General features: G+C 36.3%; 3 protein-coding genes and 1 long non-coding RNA gene across 4 annotated transcripts; all 4 read right to left on the bottom strand.

Annotated features, from left to right (window-relative positions):
- Nucleotides 1–62: 62 nt before the first annotated feature.
- Nucleotides 63–2,824, bottom strand: LOC148065963 (uncharacterized). Its single transcript, XM_087808217.1, has 2 exons — nucleotides 2,713–2,824; nucleotides 63–1,577 (listed from the first exon to the last, which is right to left on the bottom strand). Exons 1-2 carry the CDS (start codon nucleotides 2,747–2,749, stop codon nucleotides 484–486), a joined length of 1,131 nt encoding a protein of 376 aa, XP_087664343.1. The 5' UTR covers nucleotides 2,750–2,824; the 3' UTR covers nucleotides 63–483.
- A 603-nt stretch (nucleotides 2,825–3,427) lies between these two features.
- On the bottom strand, nucleotides 3,428–7,559 carry LOC148065962 (uncharacterized). The gene is made up of 2 exons (XM_087808215.1): nucleotides 7,351–7,559; nucleotides 3,428–5,218 (listed from the first exon to the last, which is right to left on the bottom strand). The coding sequence occupies exons 1-2, from the start codon at nucleotides 7,514–7,516 to the stop codon at nucleotides 4,191–4,193; spliced, it is 1,194 nt and encodes a 397-aa protein (XP_087664341.1). The 5' UTR covers nucleotides 7,517–7,559; the 3' UTR covers nucleotides 3,428–4,190.
- Nucleotides 7,560–8,757: 1,198 nt separating this feature from the next.
- On the bottom strand, nucleotides 8,758–17,386 carry LOC148065960 (synaptotagmin-like protein 2). The gene is made up of 14 exons (XM_087808118.1): nucleotides 17,329–17,386; nucleotides 16,819–16,929; nucleotides 16,301–16,455; nucleotides 16,136–16,163; nucleotides 11,337–12,004; nucleotides 11,207–11,265; nucleotides 11,022–11,123; nucleotides 10,769–10,935; nucleotides 10,544–10,646; nucleotides 10,299–10,460; nucleotides 10,136–10,232; nucleotides 9,960–10,065; nucleotides 9,294–9,499; nucleotides 8,758–8,992 (listed from the first exon to the last, which is right to left on the bottom strand). The coding sequence occupies exons 2-14, from the start codon at nucleotides 16,917–16,919 to the stop codon at nucleotides 8,856–8,858; spliced, it is 2,091 nt and encodes a 696-aa protein (XP_087664244.1). The 5' UTR covers nucleotides 16,920–16,929; nucleotides 17,329–17,386; the 3' UTR covers nucleotides 8,758–8,855.
- LOC148065961 (uncharacterized) lies at nucleotides 12,541–14,683 on the bottom strand. The gene is made up of 4 exons (XR_015713349.1): nucleotides 14,609–14,683; nucleotides 14,449–14,536; nucleotides 13,614–14,057; nucleotides 12,541–12,617 (listed from the first exon to the last, which is right to left on the bottom strand). It is a non-coding gene; the product is annotated as an uncharacterized LOC148065961 (long non-coding RNA).
- Nucleotides 17,387–21,276: the final 3,890 nt, after the last annotated feature.

Genomic DNA, 21,276 nt, shown 5'->3' with positions numbered 1-21,276 from the left:
TTCACATTGTTTGATTTAAGTGTTGATTCTTCGATACTACATAAGCAAACCCAACACACCTGCATTGATTTCAATTTGTAAACTTGTCTAAAATCTACAGTTTAGATTCTTAGATCTTTAATAAAGACTTATATTCACTTTATTTAAATTGAAAACTTTAGATATGAATTTCTTATTTTTCTCTGAATTTCGAGAACCAAATCTAAATGTTGACCTATTACACAACTTAAAAAAAAAAAGTTAAACTGAAGCTTGTGGTTTTTATCACATGTATGCAATAAATACGCTGTTGGTTTAAAAAATATATACAAGATGATTTGGATTTTATTTCCAAGGGAAGAAGTGGATCATTGTTTTGAGCAGTTTTTAATAACAATAAAATCAATGTTTAAACACTGAGAATTACAAATGGTGAAGGCCTTATTTGCCAGAGCATGCAGTTTTGCAGTTCATACATTTTCTCAACAGCATCCACACTCCCTCTTATATACTCTCCTGAAGTAAAGCGTTCCCCACAGTGTGTCCATTGTGGTGACTCATGTGTCTCTTCAGGTGACCCCTTTGCTTGAAACACTTTCCACACACTGAGCAACCAAACGGTTTCTCTCCGGTGTGAATTCTTGTGTGAGTCTCTAGGTCTGCCTTTTGAATGTAACATTTACCACATTTCACGCAGCGAAATGGTTTCTCCCCCGTGTGACTCCTCATGTGTCTGCTAAGATGTTGTCTCTGACTGTAACATTTTTCACATTCCGAGCAGCGAAAAGGTTTCTCTCCCGTGTGAATTCTCATGTGAGATTTGAGATGCACACTCTGCTTGAAACATTTACTGCACTCCGAGCAGCAGAAGGGTTTCTCTCCTGTGTGGATTCTGGTGTGAGTCTTCAGATCCCCTCGCTCAGTGAAACACTTTCCACAATCCGAGCAGCAAAAGGGTTTTTCTCCTGTGTGAGTTCTCATGTGGATCTTAAGTTTACCGCTGTGAATGAAGCTTTTACCACACTCCAAGCAGAAGAACGGTTTTTCTCCAGTGTGAATCATAAGGTGCTCTTTTAATGCACCTTTTCTCGTGAAACTTTTTCCACAAAACGAACATGAAAATATTTTTGCTACTTTGCAATATTCTTTGTGCTGAGTCAGCTCTTCCTGGGAGGAACATTCCCTCCCACATCCAGCACAGGTCAGCGATCTGTCATCGTCTCTTGTCTCAATCACACACTCTACTTGACGATCTACAGAGTTGGAAATCAAGTGAATGTTACTGGATTTCCTCCATTCTCCACTGTCATCCGAATCATATCCAGGTGAGTTTGTCCTCCGTCTTTGAGTGTGAAATTGCGATTCTAACAGGTGGCCTGCACAGTTTTCTACACTATCTCCTTTTGTATGTTGACTTGAGCTGCTTTCTGAAGGCCCTTCCTCTCGTTCATCTTCATTTTCTCCAATCTTTACCACGACAAAATCAAAATGGACACTGGAGACTTCTTCCTCCTCATTTTCCTCTTTAACGTGTGGAGGTTCTGGTTCCCCCCGGTTCAGATTAGTGCTCCGGACCTGCGGCTCGGTAACATCTGCTCCTGCGAACAAACAAACACACTATTCTTAGAGTCTCCTCGATCATTGGTAGTACATGTAGAATTTTCATAATAACCTTCTGAATGCAAAACAAACAATAAATATTATTAAAAAGAGAACAATAAAAAAACGCAATTTAAATTTTAACTTCAACACTAAAACGGTCAAAACTGGAGTCCGTTCCGTCACTCCAACATGACATCACTTCCGGGTTTTAATACTTTGCTTTATGGAGGCAAATGGTCAATGCAGAGTGTCACGGGTCGTTTATTCGCCGCTTCAAGTCAAACAAAATACAAGCTTTACGATCGATCGGACGCGGATAGCTCAGGGAGAGACGGTCTCGAACTGTAGAAAAATCGCTATATTTAAGGGAAATTTCCCCGGCGCAAATGGTTCTTTCAAGTTGTCTATGTCTCGATCACCTGCAGAGTAACTTCCTAGCTTCCAGTGGGTGGATGCCTTTGTCTTCTAGCCCCAGGTGTGAAAAGGCAGACGAACAGATGTTTAAATAATCCGGTATAATTTCTCTAATTCTGTTACAAGCTTGTCTTGAAACAGCGTAAATCAGTCTGAGTGAAATGTTGATTGTGAATGTGTATTCAAACGTTGAAGCTTTTAGATGAAGCTAGTAATTTATACTTTATATTTTGATTATCTTTTAGCATTAATTTAAGTATGGCGTATACGTATAGTGTATAATAATTTTTAATCAAACAAAACCAAACTCAAAGCAGAATCTAATCGTACTCAAGATAATGGTTACATAAAGGCTTGATCAAGCTATTAGTCGAAGTATCTATGTTAATAAATTCCATTATCTCTCTCAGAGACAGGCAAAGTTATTGCCAGTCTATGGAAAAAACGTATAAACTGTCATGTAGACAGTGTCATTTTTTACATGACAGCTTAAAGGCAGTTTTTCTACATTTTTTTAAGACCTAAAATATCCGGAACTTAATTTCTTTAACACACTTATGTTTAATTATCGCAACTTAAGCAACAAATTTAAAAGAGTAACAGTTGATTAAATATACACAAGTATATTCAGTAATTGGTTCTTTTTACTTAAATTTCCCAATTCTCACGCAAATTGAAGTAACGTCGAACTTGGAGAATAATTTCGCTTCAACCAACCTTTACTGTCCCACTCCGGCTGTTTCATCATGACCATGGATTTGTACGAGAAAAAGGTTTTACTTTTGATCTCGACATAAGAACTGAAACTCCTGTGGTCCGCAGCCCTATCTTTCTGTTTACTTCCGCATGTGTTGCACTCTCAGTGTCCGGCCGCGTCAGCTGAAAACAATGGTTCCGCTCACCTATTGAGCAGAATCGACCAAGAGGAAACACAAAAAACCCTTGTAAATTAAACTTATCAGACAATTGGTTTCAAATGTAATTAAAACACACACGTATATGGTTTGTTAAAAAGGTTTTAAGCCGGAGATATTCGCGTCACCAAAGAAAAAAATCCCCAAAATTGAGATCAGAAAATAATCGTATTGTTAAAATATAATTTTGCCTACATTTAGTGCCCAAAACAATCCCACACTGAAAACTATTATTTTATACACTTTTTTTCATTATTCATAGAATTTCACAAGTGTATAAAATAGTAAAACGCATATTAAACAAGTATTAGTATATTTGAAAACATTAATTATACAGTAATTTGTACGATAACGTACACTTTCGATAAATATACTAGTCAATTTTTGTAATATGTTAATTGAGTTAACGAGCCCTTTAACTCCTTAATTATTTATTCATTTATTTATATGTTATTAAATGTTGTTTTCTGAAGCCTCAAAGAGTTGAAAAAAGGGTGGACAGTCAAGGTCTCTGAAATCGGGCAATAATGTCTTTAAACCATAGTTTAATATCAGGCGGATCATGTGAACGCAAATAAATGTTGCCTAAATGTTGAAAATGTTGTTTTCTGAAGCTTCAAAGAAAGTTGATAATTTGAAAAAAATAGCGTTAATATTCCAGGTTGTTGCAGAATAAGTTAGACACGATAACGTTTGTTTATTTATTTATCCAAACACACACACACACATGAAAATAGTTAATGTATATCCAAACTGTATTTAAAATGTGTAAAGTCAAAATGCAATTTCTTCCCTTAACCAGTGTTTCTGTATCTTGGTCAGATTTCTTAAAAGAAATTAACAAAACTTTGCAAGTAAGAGTATCAAACTGATGAAAACAAATACTTATTGTTTATACTTGCTGGAAAGTACGTTGATGAAGTTTGTAGAGTGTTTTGATGCATTAAAATATAATCTGGTAAACATTTCTGTTCGATATACAGCCAGAGAATAGCTGCATATGGATTCCGTTGTAAAATTAAATACACTATAATGTCAGATTTAATGATTATTAAAAGGCAGTTTTTAGTTAAAAGAAAAAGAAATGATCACATTTATGTTTAACTCCATACTGAGGATAGCGAGAAAAGCTATACAAGAGGTAAACGTTGTTAAAGGAAGGAAGATAAGAGAGATTAAAAAACAATAATTATGTAAATTTGAAAAAATATCAACTAAATTGTTGAATTCAGTGACATCAGATACAAAAACATTTGACAAAACAATCAAAGGAATGGCTTTCTATGAATCCGTGTAACAGTGTGAGTCGTCGATATGTCCCAGAAACAGATTTGATGAACCAGCTGCCGACAACATGCTGTCATTTCTCAAGTGCACTTTCAAGTGAGTCTTTAAATTACTTTTCTGAGTAAATTGTTTCCCACATTCTGAGCAGCTAAAAGGTTTCTCACCCGTGTGAGTCCTCATGTGAATCTTCATGTTTCCCCGCTCCCGAAAACACTTTCCACACATGGGACATTCAAAACGCTTCTCTTCAGTGTGCCTTCTCAGATGAGCCTTCAGTAGTGGCGCCTGTTTGAACTGTTTCCCGCACAACGAGCAGCCGAAGCTTTTCTCTGGCACGTGCATTCTCATGTGCTTCCTCAAGTCGCCGCTGTCGGTGAAACTTTTGCCGCACACCGAACAATTGAACGGTCTCTCCCCGGTGTGCGTTCTCATGTGTCTCTTCATGTTCTCTCTCTGGTTAAAACATTTTCCGCACTTCGTACAGCAGAAAGGTTTTTCCCCGGTATGAATTCTCATGTGAATCTCATAATGTGCTTTACTCGTAAACACCTTCCCGCAAACTGGGCAAGAAAAATAATTATTCCCATCTCCCAAGTCTTGCGTCAGCCCAGAGTCGTGGGCATGCGGTCCTTCGATTTCCGAGCAGTTCAGAGATTTTCCATCATCTCTATTGTCACTAAATGGAGATGTGTTTGTATCAGGCAGGTTATAACCGATTCCTCCCCAGTCTCCGACATGGGATGTTTCAGATTCAGAATAGAGAGAACTCTGGTGGTCAGAGTGCGACAGCGAACAAGTGGCCGATTCTCCGCCGTCATCTTCTTCCACTTTAATGTGTGGAAGCTGCGAGGGCTGGGCGGCCTCCCCTTCACTTCTAACGCCGACGATGTTGAATGCCAGCTTGGACACGTCCTCCTTCTTCTCTACTTCTTCCCCTCCTACGTGTGGAGGATCTGGTTCCTGGTATTGAAGAGTGGAGCTCCACTCCTGCTGCTGAGGCGGATCAAAGGCTGCGTTGAAGTCTGCAAGGACACAAACAAATTCCAAATTCATATAAAACATCATGTAACCCTTGACGCTCTCTGTGTGACACTATGGCAGCTCAGAAGATTAACTGCAGCAACAAGCTCCTCTCCATGCACTGCACAACGGAATGTTTTAAGACATCCTTTGTTTTCTTTCTGCCATAAGGGGCCACAACAGATCTCTCTCTCATGCTTGACATGCACTTTTTTGTTGGCAACTTTTGAATTATTATTTATGTTTTCTATGCATTTATTTGATTGTTTTACAGGTATTTATGGATGTTTGTTTGGATGGATGTATTTTCACTGATGGACAGAAAAATGTCTGTCTGTCTGTCTGTCTTTTAGCTTCTTGCTAAAATTAATGAGATATTCTAGCAAACACTGAGGTGTGTTCAGGGGATGCAGGTGAGGTTGTGCCTCATGTTGACTAAGGGTTGGGATTATTTTCAGAGTAATCTGTTATTATGTTCTTATAGGCAACCATACATACATTTTAATTAAAGTGCTTGTGATATTACCGGGAGTACTTGCGGTTTATATCGCTCGCTTATAGTTTAAACGTCTGCCAAAGTGTAAAATACAGACTTGTTTTATTTTTCCAGAGCAATTCTTTTCGTCGAGGCTTCGATACAAGACGGACAATATCACGGGTTGAATTTGGGTATGAGATGTAACTACAGAGTGAGGCACCGGTGAGCCGAGCCTCACTTTTGACGACGCAATCCAATACAAACTGTGTCACATGACACTGCTGGTGTTCCTCAGTATATCACCGATCGGAACGTAACAGAAATATTTCTTATACAGCATGAATCGCTAAGATCTGTGGAATGTATTTAATATGTTTGTTAGAAATTTTCTGATCATTCAATACAGTGTGGAAAACTGGTCGAACCCTGGCCCTGATAATGGCAATACTAGAAATTCTGATCCTGTTTCAAACAGGATGCAGGAAACAATTTTATCGCAGTGGTTAATGTGGTGATTGGAAGGGATATTAAAAAAGAGATTTATAAGCCTTTATTTTTTGAAGAAGACTAGAGATGTCACAAAAAGGCCCAGATTTCTGTCATTTTGCGGATTTAAACCTTTTTTTTTTTTTAAATCAATCCTCCAAACATAATTATACTTTATATATATATATATACACATATATATATATATATTCACATATACTCATTATGAATACATCTATTATGTATGTAATGTGTATATAAATGTGAATTACTATTGAAATAAATGATGTATGAATATATATTTATTTTTGGTTTAATTGATTTTCATTTGATGTTACTTGCATTTAACTTCCAAAAATGATCGGCTTAAAGAACATATTTTATATTCTGAATTCATTTAATTTATTTGCATTTATATGTCTTGTATGTATTTATTTTGATTGTATTCATTGGTTTTTATGGATATTTGTATGAATGGATGTGTTATTGCTGCTCGACAAACAAATTTCTCCACCAGGGGAACAATAAAGTATCTGTATCTGTCAACTACTTTAATTTTGTTTACACATTTGTATAAAATAAACTCTCTGTGTTAAACAAATACGTTTCTGTGTACACTTAGCGATGATAATGGGATGTGAACCAGTACATAAGACGTTTTTATTTGTTCAGGCTTTTCCTTGATTTTCTGGAACTCATGTTGTGTTATCAGTTTTATCTTTAAAGTACAGTATATATTTTATTGAATATTGTTTTGATTGCTTAAGCGCTTTGTGACCCTGGTCTGGAAAAGCGCTATACAAATAAAAATGACTTACCTACATACTGTCGGATTAATAGATGCTCTTTTTCCCCTTTTTCCCTTTTACAGTTTTTAATAGTCACTGCTGGCAATGTATAAAACACTTGAACTCTAGATTAAATTGTTAAAAGTTAAATTTAAAATAATCTCGATTGAATATCTCCCAAAAACCGTCAATAATGTAAAAGAATGAAACGAAATTTTTTTGTAAGGACTTGTTTGATACAAATGACAGTATAAATGCAAAAAATACCGCAAAGTATGTTGACGTTGATGAATGAAGAGCAATCGTGGAGGACAAACGAAACTAAAATGAATACAACATGACTTGTTTAGACTCGTTTTGTTGCTCGACTGTACAAACAAACCTCTCGCTTGACGCGCAGGTTTCAGCGCCACATCCAGCAGTTGACGCTGCCGGTCCACCTCGTCCTGTAAGCCGCTCACGGTGAGCTCGTACATGCCGAAGATGTCTCGGGCAGCAGCGGCCAGACGGTCGTTGACGAACTGCTGGAATGTCGTGAGCGGAGACATTCCGATCGATTGAGAACCGAGATCTACCTCAGACAGAGCCAGAGCCGCCATGTTGTTTACCTTTGGTGGTGCAACACTATTCAGGGTCCGACCCAGTCCCTGAGTAGATATTTCAGTTCCGGTAATATAATACTGTATATGGATATAAAAGCCGTTTGTTTTTTTTACGTCATTTCACGTCTATTTGTCTTCATAGTTTTATTGGGAACTTGCTTTTTATGACTCCTCTTCCTCGGATGACCTAAATCATTTTACTAGTTCGTCATTTTTATTTTATATAATTTATATTCTTATTCACTCAATTTTATATTTTACATTTTATTTATATTCTCATTCTGAATAATACATTGAATTTTATCCTATTTTATTTATTTTATTATTTGAATTTCATATTTTGTTCTGCCTTTGTTGCACTTTGATAATAAGTACAATTTTGATTCTTAACTGAGAGTCAATTTTGAAAATTGTGCTATATACAGTAGTAAGTAAGTAAGTAAGTAATTTTTATTTGTATAGCACTTTTCCAGACCAGGGTCACCAAGCGCTTAAACAATCAAAACAATATTCAATAAAGTATATACTTTAAAGGTCAAGATAAAACTGTTAACACAACAGGAGTTCCAGAAAATCAAGGAAAAGCCTGAACAAATAACAACGTCTTAAGATGTTTCTTAATGGAGTCAGTAGATACTAGTTCATCATTTTTATTTATAATTTATATTCTTTTTTATTTACTTTATATATATATAGTTTTTCATTCTGAATAAAACATATCGTTTTATCCTATTTTATTTATTTTATTATTTGAATTTCATATTTTGTTCTGTCTTTGTTGCACTTTGATAATAAGTACAATGCTGATTTTTAACTGAGAGTCAATTTTGAAATTCGTACTATTTAGTGAAATATTTTCATTTATTTATTGAATCACACATCATTTAACAGGCAGTTCATTGTGCAGATAATGTATTTTCTATTTATGTTAAAATGTGTAACATGTGGAAGATCAAAACAAATATATTTACAAATAACATTAAAAGTTTGAATTTCATATTTAGTTCTGTCTTTGTTGCACTTTGATAATAAGTACAATTCTGATTTTTGAATGAGTCAATTTTGAAAATCGTACTATTTAGAGAGATATCTTAATTTATTTATTGAATCACACATAATTTTACAGGCAGTTCATTGTGCAGAAAATGTATCTTCTATTTATGTTAAAATGTGTAACATGTGGAAGATCAAAACAAATGTATTTACAAATAACATTAAACGTTAACATTTCATAAATAAACCTCTTGAAATGCTCTGACAAATGCTGGCAGACAACACGAAACATTTACATGCTACTGCTCAACTTCCTCAGAGGTAAGACATCTTCCACCCATTCACCATTTGAGTGCAACATCCTATGCCACAGATTTGTTTCCTCAACAGTCGAGTCCATCCAATCCACGTCCACTCCATAACTCTTTCCTGCAACACAAACGTGAAAGGTCATTACTTTTTGTTGACATTTACTGAGCAATGTATATATTTACAGATTTAATATAAGGGTTAAACCGGACAAGGTGGCACAATCGTAGCAGGATCAGTCATATTTAATATGTAAAATAAGACATCAGTACACATCTGAAGTTACTTTGTTTGATGCTATGTGTCCTGGCAGTTCTAAGATATGAAGCCAAATAAATAAAATATGTCTGTCCAATATGTGGATGTGTGGGAAATCAGGGGGATTCCATTACTTGTGACCAACTGGTAAAAATCCCATCACCTGTTCCGATTCCCAACCGTACGCCTCCGATGAAGCGGTTGTTCAGTCGGTCATGGTCCCACACTGATATCTCCACACATGCCTCCCTTAGATCTTCATAGTGAAATCCATCATATACCATGGTGTGGTTGAACAACGGGTTAGCTGTTCTCTTCACAACTCTGGTCTTCTGTCTTCCTTTCCAGCTTGTATCAGGTAGGACTATGCTGCAGGAAGAGGGAAGACGTGTTGTTATTTCCGAATAAGACCTGCAATGTCAACACATGATTGTCATGAACCAGCAATTTAGCTGGATCCTTTATTGTTCAGACAATGTTTTCTTATAATATTTTATAACATATGTTTTAAGGTGGATTGTTGGATGGGTGCACGGATAGATATATGGATTGTTGGATGGATGGTTTGCATGGATGGATGGATGGGTAGATGTATGAATGGACATATGGACATGTGGATGAATGCATATATGGATGGATGGATTGATAGATGCATGCATGGATGAATGGATGTATTAATATTATCATAAATAAGAAATAAACAATGAGATAAATACAAATAAATTAATCTTTTAACAGTTTACATTATTTATAGACCTCTTTTAAAGTATTTTTTATAGTCTTATCAATTTGTAAAGCTTATCTTAGAAGGTATTTGCAGTATCCATACCATTTGACAAACGGGTCAATGATCACTCCTCGGACCGACGGCAGATCTTTGCAGTCTTTGATCCAAATATGTACCTCATTGGTTTCTGTCTTACACGGACTTTTATCTGCAAACAAATCAGTTATCGAGAAGTTTATCGAAGGAGTGACGTAGAACATGTTAAGAGAACTTATTACCATGAGGTATCTGCTGCAGAAACCGGAGACCTACTCTCATCTTCCCCTTGTTTTGTGAGGCATGGAAAGAAGGTGACCGAGAAATTTCAGCTGAAACCTAAAGATAGAGCTGAGGTGACACGGTAGCAGAGTGCATCTTAAAAAGACAGAGAAATTTATTTACCTGGGCTTTTAATGTATATTCATTTATCTGAGCATTGCAAAAGTCCCAGTCTGACATCTTTAAATTCACCTCACCCAAAAAACCGTTCCGCCCAAAGGTGTCATTGTGCCACACAGAGAGGTTCAGAGTGAGAGTTTTTAAATCCTCCATTTGGATTTGAAACTTGGAAAAAAAGACAAAACACAGAAAATAATGGCATTGATTCATAAAGCAACATCGATATTTACGAAACAAATTAATTGCACCTTGAGTATTTCATTGAACACTGGGTAGAACGACTTCTTTTTCACAGTGGTTTTTCTTTTACCAAGCTTCATTTTGTCAGGTAGAAGGTAACATTTCACGTACCTACAAAACCAGACAAAGTCTTTAAAAAACTAAAACGAAGATTTGAACATTATGTACATTTTTATGTATGGGTTGCTTAATCTTATGGAGGTTCAATGTCATCAACAACAAGAAGAACTTACGGGTCAGAACGCCTTTTCTTGATGTCACCAACGGCCAGATCCCTGCAGAGAACCACAAAGATGTGGAACTCTCCCAGTTTTTGGATGTAGTTGACTGCACATTGAATAGACCCTTGGATATTTCTATCCCCATCTTCAGGGAAAATGCTGCTAACACTGCCACTCATCTAGTCATAATTAAAAGAAAAGGGGGGTGGGGGGGGAATAATATGAAAAAAATGAAATTAGAATAGATTATTTTAAAGTTACCTACAGTAGACCAGGACCCTGCATCCGTCGAAAGACTGATGTCGGAGACGGAGCTGCTGGTGTTTCTTCTCCGGCTCAAGGTATCGATGGAACTGATGCTCTCTATCTGGAAGAATTGGTTAAAAGAAGTAAAGTGATTTGTCTGGTCGCTGGGAATTGTTAGAATGTAGAAAAATAATTGAAGAATACTTCATCCTGTTCAAGAAGAGGAACAGAAACGCTGCCTCTCAATTGACCGAAAGACATCCCTGAAGAGGCAACAGAAGTAAAGTAAAACAAGTCAAAAGATGGATAGTCAGTTTATTTCATTTGTTTTTACCTTGGTATTTTAAGGATTCGTGTGTCTTTGCATCGAGATCATCCACCAAGTAGTGTCCTTGCTCAAGAGTGTCTGGTGGAAATGGAGGTAGATGGGCTCTCTGGTGAGGTCCAAGATAAAACTGGTTATCGTTCGGGATGAAGGACCGGGCAAGAGTCAAATCTTTTTTCTTCTGTGGTGAGTCGCATTGGTTCAACCCATGTGGGTGTACGATTACTGCATCATCAGGAAACATGTTGAGATCAATGGGAGCCATATCTGTTGGTCTGTGCTCTGGAACTCTTAAAGGACTGCACATACATGTTCTGCTTGGCGATGGAGTTTCCTTTTGATCCTTTCCAACAGGTTTTAAATCAATTGGGAACATTTTGAGAGGAGAACTCTGTAACTTGTGCTCTCTTGGCAGAGCCCGTGGGTGGCAAGTCTTGGACGGACTTTTCCTGACGTCATCATGTTTCTCGTTCGAGTTTCTACGTCTGCCTGGAGAATTCACCACTTCCTTATAATCCAAACCCTCCCAAGATGGAACTTGTTTCTTTGCAGCAGCAGTAGTTGTTGTTGTTGTTGTTGGGGCGCTGGTTTGACTTGTAACGTCTTTCGGCTCGTTAGAAGGTTCTGACTTTTGAGACTTGGCTCCTGGGGTAGAACATTTTTCTTTGGATTTATATCTGGAATCAATGTCAAAAGGATTACTGGCTTCCCTAAGAACTGTCGATGGAGTACATTTATTTTCCCAGAACAATTTCATCCGACTAATTTCAGCTCCTTTGATGTCCGTTGAACTTGAACGGCGCTGTTTGGAGCTTTCTTGTCGGACCAAGGTTATAATCGGTTTGGCACCTATCGCCTGGGCCACTGTTAAAATATCATCTGTTTCTTCAGATATGAAAACAATATCTGCTCTGTAGGTTCCATCGTCTGTGTTGGTATTCATTTCAGTGGCACCTTCAGGCTGGAGAAAATGTTTCTTGCTTCTAACTGAGGGCGACTCAAGGGTTGAATCTGGTACTGTTATCCTGTGTTTGTTGTTCACTGAACCAGGTGTTTCCGGAGAATTCTCTCTATATTTAATCTCCACAGAAGAACAATATGTTTCAGATGTTCTCTCTTCGTGGCTTGGGAAAATCTCAAAGGGGTTTCGGTAGGAAACATCACCTTTAACCTGTTCAGTGTTGAGCAGCAAATGCCTGTTCAGGTTCTCAGTCTCCAAGTGAGTAGTTGATCGCGCATCTTCATCACCAGCAGTGATAACTTCTTGCTCAATGGACGCAAGGTGCCGTTCTGAAAGATACAACAAACTCTAAAAGGTCAAGACAACATAGAGACAAGCACAGGAGTCCTAGAAAATCAGGGAAAAGCACAAATAAAAAAGACTTCAGATGTTTCTTGAAGGAGTCAGTAGATCATCAAACACAGAGATCGTTCTATAGCTTAGGAGCAACAGTCTGGAAGGATTTCTCTCCTCTGGTCCGGAAGCGTGTTCAGGAACCATCAGTAGATTCTGATCCACAGACTTTAGAGCCCGAGCTGGGGTGTAAGGCTTGATCAGATCACTGATGGAAGTAAGAGCCTGACCATGAAGAAGTAAGAACCAGAATTTTAAAATTGATCCTTGAAGAAACTGGCAGCCAATGCTGAGTTTTAAGGATCGGGGAAATGTGAGTTCTCCTACTAGAGTGGAAAATAAACTATTACAATAGTCCAAACGAGAAGACATAAACACATGGATTATATCTCCAAGTTTAGAGATTTTTCTCAGTTGAAGGAAACAGTTTCTGGTCAGTTTTCTGCAGTGTTGAACTAGAGACATGTCTTTGTCAAAAACAACACCCAGGTTTCTCAGGCTCAGTTTGACAGACTGACCTAAGTCACCCAAGTACTGACTCAACCCTAGAACATTAAAATCTTTTATCAAACAAGGTCATGATCCAGACAAAATACATACTTAAAATACTGTAAATGGAAGTTTACGCATTTCATTTAATTTTTGGATCTTTCTTAATTGTGTTTTTGTCGAACTTCACCAAAACACTCTTGTCAATATCAGTTCGACTCTTGTTGAAAGTCTCTGTATAACTTTTGACAGCACATACTTTCTGTTTCTGATCTTGAACACCTGCATCTTAACAGGTAAACATATTAACAAGAAAGTAAATCTACTTTGTCTAGAGCAGCGCTATACAAATATTACTTACTTTGATTTTGAACAAACTATTAGACGAGCCATATAAAATAAGTTTGACAGTTAAAACGAAGATTATGAAGCAGAAATCTTACCATTGACAGGTGGAAGTTTATCAGTCAAATGCTTTGTAGGGATGATTTTTCCTATGAAAACATTTGCAGTAGGCTGGAGGTCCTCCATGTCTTTAGTCATTTTTTCATTTGTTTGATGAAGTATCTTGACATCCACATCTTGTTGCTCCTCTTCCGTGAGCTGCAAACTGTAGCTCGTTCCCTCTGGTCTCGTGTTGGTGGCGAGTTGACTTGGAAATAACAAGGAATCCCAACATCTGGATTTGGACTTTTTTAGTTGGTTAGTTTGAAGACTCTCTTCGTTATCACAAATCATGGTTGGAGATGATGTTTCTTTTGCCTCAGTGCATTCTTGAATATTGTAGTCTGGTTGTAGAGGAAGGATTTCACCGTTGGCACATCTCGTACTCTGGTCTTGTTTGAGGGCGGCTTTGGAAATGTAGATGTCAAACGTGGTTCTGTGAACTGAGACCCAAAAGGTCCATTTTTAAATGTGCCTTTTACAAATAAAGATTTTATCGACAGCATTTAAAAAACTGACTACAACAAAGATATAAGGAAGTGGTGTACTTTAAATGTGTTATTATAATGTGACTTTTACTTAACAACACCTCCTTTCCTTCTACAAGCCACAGTTGTACCTCTCTTCTTTGGTTCAGTTACAGTGGTTATGAAAGTGTGTATCGGATATGTTATGTAATGCAGATTATGGCACTTTTCGATTAATCCCTGGCTAGCCTCTCAACTGCCCTAATGAGTCTTCCCTTAAGTAGTGAACTGGGAAAGATACACTAAATGGTGGATTACAGGTTTCCCCGCAAAATAGAGTTTAAAACACAATAGATACATAAGTTACCTTTTGGTGGGCTCAGTTCCATGGTTCTGTCAGCTTCTTCAGCAGTATTTTGTTCGACATGTTTGCTGTTAAATGGATTTTTTCGCTGCTTTAAGAAAAATATATGTTATTTCTTTAAGTTTAAGAATTGAATCAAAATTTGGGGAAAAAAAAATGATACCTCATTTGCCACATGTAGTCTTCTTTTTGGTGGATGTGGATCGCTTTCATCAGGGCTCTTAACTTGAAACATACTAAGAGAAACGTTAGGAAATGTTCTAATGAATTATCAACACAGGGTGACGAACTCAATAATACAAGCCTCCAAGTTTAGGATGAACAAAATGTATATTTACCTAACATGTTATATGGGTCTGATTTTCTTATTGTCTTTTCATATATTCAACACATTCCAGGTTTACTTGTTGTTGACATCCATAATCTATGTCCTTATGTTAAACACTGGCATCTTTATAGGTCAACACATGAACATGAACATGAATCTACCCTGATTTTGAGACAATCGACAGACAGGCCACGTAAAATGAATTGGTTGCCCGGAATTGGCCCCAAGCCATGAGTTTGACAGAGATGGACTACACTACTACTTTTTTTTTAGATCTTAAGATGTAATTGGATTCTCACTGGCACTGCTGTATAACCGCTTTAAGCTGCTTATTCTGTCTGCTGCTCAAAAACTGTGAAAAACATGAGCATGTGAGCACCAACATTATGTGCATGACTACACCGTCCACCAATTACACCCTAATAATCTCCTCTAGCTCAGCATGTGATGGAGTAGGCAGCTTAGGGTTGTGGAATTTTCCATTTTTTTCTGGTGAAGATAGGACTTGGAAACAGGAAAAATATTTCTCTATATAATTGACTAGATTTTGTAGAAAGAAACACGACTGAGGGAAGTAGCAACTAATTCATTGGATTGCTAATTTTCAGTTTACAGGGACCTGCTTTAAATCACAGCACTAACCACGACACATGTCTTGTTGATCCAGACAGACGGATGGATAGACACACAGATGAATAGATAGATGGATGTAAGGATAGATGGATAGGCGGAAAGACGAAGAGATAGATTGAAGCATAAACAGATGAATTCTCCAACAGCCAAATAGATCAATAGTCGTATGGACAGATTAATGGATGTATGGACAGATTAATGGATGTATGGACAGGAAAAATGGACGGATGGATCAGCTGTTGGATGGACAGAAGAAGAGATAAGTAGATGCAGGTATGGACAGATAAATGGACAGACAGACGGACAGATTAATTTAGAGATGGACAGACTAATAGATAGATTGATGTATGGACAGATAAATGGACAGACAGACGGACAGATTAACTAACAGATGGACAGACTAATAGATAGATTGATGTATGGACAGATGAATGGACAGACAGACGGACAGATAAACTGACAGATGGACAGACTAAAAGATAGATGGATGTATGGAAAGATGAATGGTTGTACAGAAAGGAGAATGGACGGACGGACAGATAGTCAGAAGGATCAACTGATGGACGGACAGAAGAAAAGATAGTTGAAAATACGGACAGATAAATGTACACATAGTCGATTGGATGGACAGATGAAAACAATTGAGAAATTACAACTTGCCTTTGAAGCCGAGTTTGAGGCCCTTGGACTCCAGAAAGAAATTCCATTGAATCATTTTCCAATCCGTACTCTGAGCTGGATGTGTGGGAACTCTCCACTGTAGCACATAACATAACATTGAAAATGAAAATGAAAGAAAATGAAAACTAAAAGCAAAAAAAAAAATCATCCACACACAGAAAGCCCGTAACAAGACTCAAAGAATAGGAAGACGACTTATTCTAAGGGACTCACACAGCGTTAGAGGGTAGACGACGTGTCTCATGGATGCCATGATGATGTCCGAGCCATGGATGCGGTCCTGATGGCGACGCTGCTTCGTCTCGTAGAACCATTCTCCACTCAAGTACCTAAATTTACTTCTGTCGTTGACACGTTTCTGCAGATTCCTGAACACAGAAACAAAGAAGAGCATCATCAGTCCAAAGCCGCTATAATATATATATAATTGAGTGAAATTTACGTTTGCTAAAGGGGAAGAAACTCTACCACCAAGTTAATAAACCCTGAAGCTGTGACAACCACAGCACATGATCCACAGAACCCCTATTCAGAGCCGAAGTTATAGAAGTTATGGATTTGTAGGAAAATTAAGGAAATTATCACAATTTCTTTTAATGAGTTGGGAACTTAGGAAAACTTCATAACAGGTCCACACCATGAAGCTATCCGACACTCTTGAGCATAGCGGGACGAGCTATAAAACACTCTACATCATTTCAAGTATAATGATATAACCGAGGAAAACGTACAATAAACGCTGCTCCTCCAGTCGTTTTAACTCTGCATCTCTTTTCAGCACAGTTAGGATGCACTCCTGCTCCTCGTTCGTCAGGAAACTCAAGTCAATCATGTTGCAGCACCTTAAAAACAAAGAAGAATTAAGCACAGGAAACTTTACAACACTTTTAAAGATTTTAAAACTAGAAATGAATACGTGAATAGGTTTATGTGAACGATTTGAGAGATACACTCTGATAGAATGGACCCACTTTTCCTTTTTTAATATTTTTAAGGTAGACTTTGACTAGTTTTGCATAAAGCTAGGAAGGCTTGTTAGATCAATAACCTGAATGATGAAAAAAATCTTATATATTTTCGCCACATAACAAAAGTAATGTAAACTCCAGTGACATTTTCATCGACATTTGGCATGAAAATGTAAAAAAACTGATACATTTCTTCATCTAAAAATATAGAACTTATCTTCATGCTTATTCAATAACCCAACAAATACACAGGACAGGAAATCATTGTCTTACCTTCTTTGTTGCTTCTACAGAAAGGTAACTAAGGAAAGTGGTAGGAACAAAACAAGAGCTGGGAATAACGGCTTATCGCTCTGCAGAAAGAGTAGGAGGTGCCTCCGGAGGAATGTTGTGACCCTCTTGCTTTAAACTTGTCGGGCATATTTATATAATTTGTTTTAAGCTGAGGAAATGTTACACTTATATTGACATGTTCTTGGTATTAAATGTGATCATTTATGAGGCTGGAAAAAACATATCTGTGCGACAAAATCGTTTCTCTACTGTATTAGATCTTTCATTTTTTAAATCCTTTACAAACAACTAAATCATTTAAATCTTCCTCACTAACAGATCAAAATAACTTTTTTTTGTATATTCTATACAATACAATTGATTCAATCATGATTTGAGGAATTTGCAGTGAAGGCCAAAAGTAAAAAGTGGTCTTCACTCATAAAATACCTTAAGAATTCTTGACTAAAACAGATAAAATGTGTGTGAATGTACAAACTTTAAGCTAAAAAAGTGTTCCTCTAAGCGCTGACGGGTGAGTCGGTGTTGGAGAGTTTGTGTCGCTGTTTCCACTGCTCAGGCAAGGCACTGATGAGACTAATAGAAACACAAACAATTTACATTTTTAAACTTATTATCTTAATTTTTCGTTGATAATTAAATAATACATTTTATTTAAAGGTGCCTTTCTAGACACTCAAGGTCACTGTGCTCTGAGGTCTGTGGATCAGAATCTACTGATGGTTCCTGAACACGGTTCAGGACCAGAGGAGAGAAATCTTTTCAGCCTGTTGCTCCTAAGCTTTGGAACCATCTTCCTCTCTCTTTGCGCTTGATGGAGTCTACTGACTCCTTTAAGAAACATTTTAAGACGTTTTTATTTGTTCAGGCTTTTCCTTGATTTTCTGGAACTCCTGTTGTGTTATCATTTGTATCCTTACCTTTAAAATGTATACTTTATTGAATATGTTTTTGATTGATTAAGTGCTTTGTGACCCTGGTCTGGCAAAGCGCTATACAAATAAAAATTACTTACTTACTTACTGTACAGATACAATTCAATAGTATAGCATGCTTTCAAATAGTAAAATATTGGAAAAACATTCCCTCATATCAATCAGAGTTTTACATTTTGATTTAGTGTTTGTAAGTGTGTTTAAAAGTATCATTTTGTTCAGAATTTGTGTATTTGTTTCATGAAATTGCAAGTTTGTAAATGTGTTTCAGAGTTTGTAAACGTGTTTCAATGTTTTTAAACGTGTTTCAGAGTTTTTAAATGTGTTTCAAAGTTTTTAAATGTGTTTTGAAGTTTGTTAATGTGTTTCAGAGTATATAAATGTGTTTCAGAATTGTCAATGTGTTTCAAAGTTTGTAAATGTGTTTTTAAGTTTGTTAATGTGTTTCAGTTTTTTAAACGTGTTTCAGAGTTTTTAAATGTGTTTCAAAGTTTGTAAATGTGTTTTGAAGTTTGTTAATGTGTTTCAAAGTATATAAATGTGTTTCTGAGTTTGTTAATGTGTTTCAGAGTTTGTAAATGTGTTTCAAAGTTTGTAAATGTGTTTTGAAGTTTGTTAATGTGTTTCAGAGTATAAATGTGTTTCAGGAAATTGCAATTTTGTTTCAGAATTTGTAAACGTGTTTCAAAGTTTGTAAATGTGTTTCAAAGTTTGTAAACGTGTTTCAAAGTTTGTAAATGTGTTTCAAAGTTTGTAAATGTGTTTCAAAGTTCGTAAATATGTAATACATTTTTGTTCAAGTGTTTCAGAGTATGTAAATGTGTTTTAGAGTTTGTAAATGTGTTTTAGGGTTTGTAAGTGCGTTTAAAATTGTGATTTTAGTTAAGATAGTTGAGTATAGTTCAGGCAATTGCAATTTGTTTCTGAATTTGTAATTTTGTTTCCATGTTTGTAAATGTGTTTTAGAATGTCAACATTTTTTTTCAGGCAATTGTAATTTTGTTTCAGAGTTTTTAAATGAGTTTGCACTTTTCCGGGCCGTCGTGACAGAAGCATTATGACTTGATCGCTCAATAAGAATACATTTTAAAAAGTGTGTTAACAAGTGTCTCCAGGCTTCTTGCTTGTTCCTCTGCTGAGGACGGCAGCGTAATGAAGGTCCCACACAGTGAGCTCTTCTCAAATAGTCAAATATTGGACAAACGTTCCCTCATAGCATTCAATTTTGATTTAGGGTTTTTAAGTGTGTTTAAAAGTATCATTTTAGTTCAGAATTTGTGTATTTGTTTCAGGAAATTGCAAGTTTGTTTCAGAGTTTGTAAATGTGTTTCAGGAAATTGCAATTTTATTTCAGAGTTTTTAAACGTGTTTCAGAGTATATACATGTGTTTCAGAGTTTGTAAATGTGTTTCAGGAAATTGTAATTTTGTTTCAGAGTTTTTAAACGTGTTTCAGAGTATATACATGTGTTTCAGAGTTTGTAAATGTGTTTCAAGAAATTGTAATTTTGTTTCAGAGTTTTTAAACTTGTTTCAGAGTTTTTAAATGCTTTCAGAGTTTTTAAATGGTTTCAGAGTTTTTAAATGGTTTCAGAGTTTGTAAACGTATTTCAGAGTTTTTTAAACGTGTTTCAGAGTTTGTAAATGTGTTTCTGAGTTTGTAAATGGTTTCAGAGTTTGTAAACGATAGTTGAGTATAGTTTTTTCAGGCAATTGCAATTTGTTTCTGAATTTGTAATTTTGTTTCATTATTTGTAAATGTGTTTTGGTATGTGACCGTTTTTTTTCAGGCAATTGTAATTTTGTTTCAGAGTTTTTAAATGAGTTTGCACTTTTCCGGGCCGTCGTGACAGAAGCATTATGACTTGATCGCTCAATAAGAATACATTTTAAAAAGTGTGTTAACAAGTGTCTCCAGGCTTCTTGCTTGTTCCTCTGCTGAGGACGGCAGCGTAATGAAGGTCCCACACAGTGAGCTCTTCTCAAATAGTCAAATATTGGACAAACGTTCCCTCATAGCATTCAATTTTGATTTAGGGTTTTTAAGTGTGTTTAAAAGTATCATTTTAGTTCAGAATTTGTGTATTTGTTTCAGGAAATTGCAAGTTTGTTTCAGAGTTTGTAAATGTGTTTCAGGAAATTGTAATTTTGTTTCAGAGTTTTTAAACGTGTTTCAGAGTATATAAATGTGTTTCAGAGTTTGTAAATGTGTTTCAGGAAATTGTAATTTTGTTTCAGAGTTTTTAAACGTGTTTCAGAGTTTTTAAATGCTTTCAGAGTTTTTAAATGGTTTCAGAGTTTGTAAATGTATTTCAGAGTTTGTAAATGTATTTCAGAGTTTGTAAACGTATTTCAGAGTTTGTAAACGTATTTCAGAGTTTGTAAACGTGTTTCAGAGTTTGTAAATGTGTTTCTGAGTTTGTAAATGGTTTCAGAGTTTGTAAACGATAGTTGAGTATAGTTTTTTCAGGCAATTGCAATTTGTTTCTGAATTTGTAATTTTGTTTCATTATTTGTAAATGTGTTTTGGTGTGTGACCGTTTTTTTTCAGGCAATTGTAATATTGTTTCAGAGTTTTTAAATTAGTTTGCACTTTTCCGGGCCGTCGTGACAGAAGCATTATGACTTGATCGCTCAATAAGAATACATTTTAAAAAGTGTGTTAACAAGTGTCTCCAGGCTTCTTGCTTGTTCCTCTGCTGAGGACGGCAGCGTAATGAAGGTCCCACACAGTGAGCTCTTCTCAAATAGTCAAATATTGGACAAACGTTCCCTCATAGCATTCAATTTTGATTTAGGGTTTTTAAGTGTGTTTAAAAGTATCATTTTAGTTCAGAATTTGTGTATTTGTTTCAGGAAATTGCAAGTTTGTTTCAGAGTTTGTAAATGTGTTTCAGGAAATTGTAATTTTGTTTCAGAGTTTTTAAACGTGTTTCAGAGTATATACATGTGTTTCAGAGTTTGTAAATGTGTTTCAGGAAATTGTAATTTTG

The sequence above is a fragment of the Callionymus lyra genome, chromosome 14 (genome assembly GCF_982586985.1).
Source record: "Callionymus lyra chromosome 14, fCalLyr1.hap1.1, whole genome shotgun sequence".
NCBI lineage: Eukaryota > Metazoa > Chordata > Actinopteri > Syngnathiformes > Callionymidae > Callionymus > Callionymus lyra.
The sequence above is the reverse complement of the archived record's forward strand: the minus strand, read 5'-3'. Positions and strand labels throughout refer to the sequence as shown.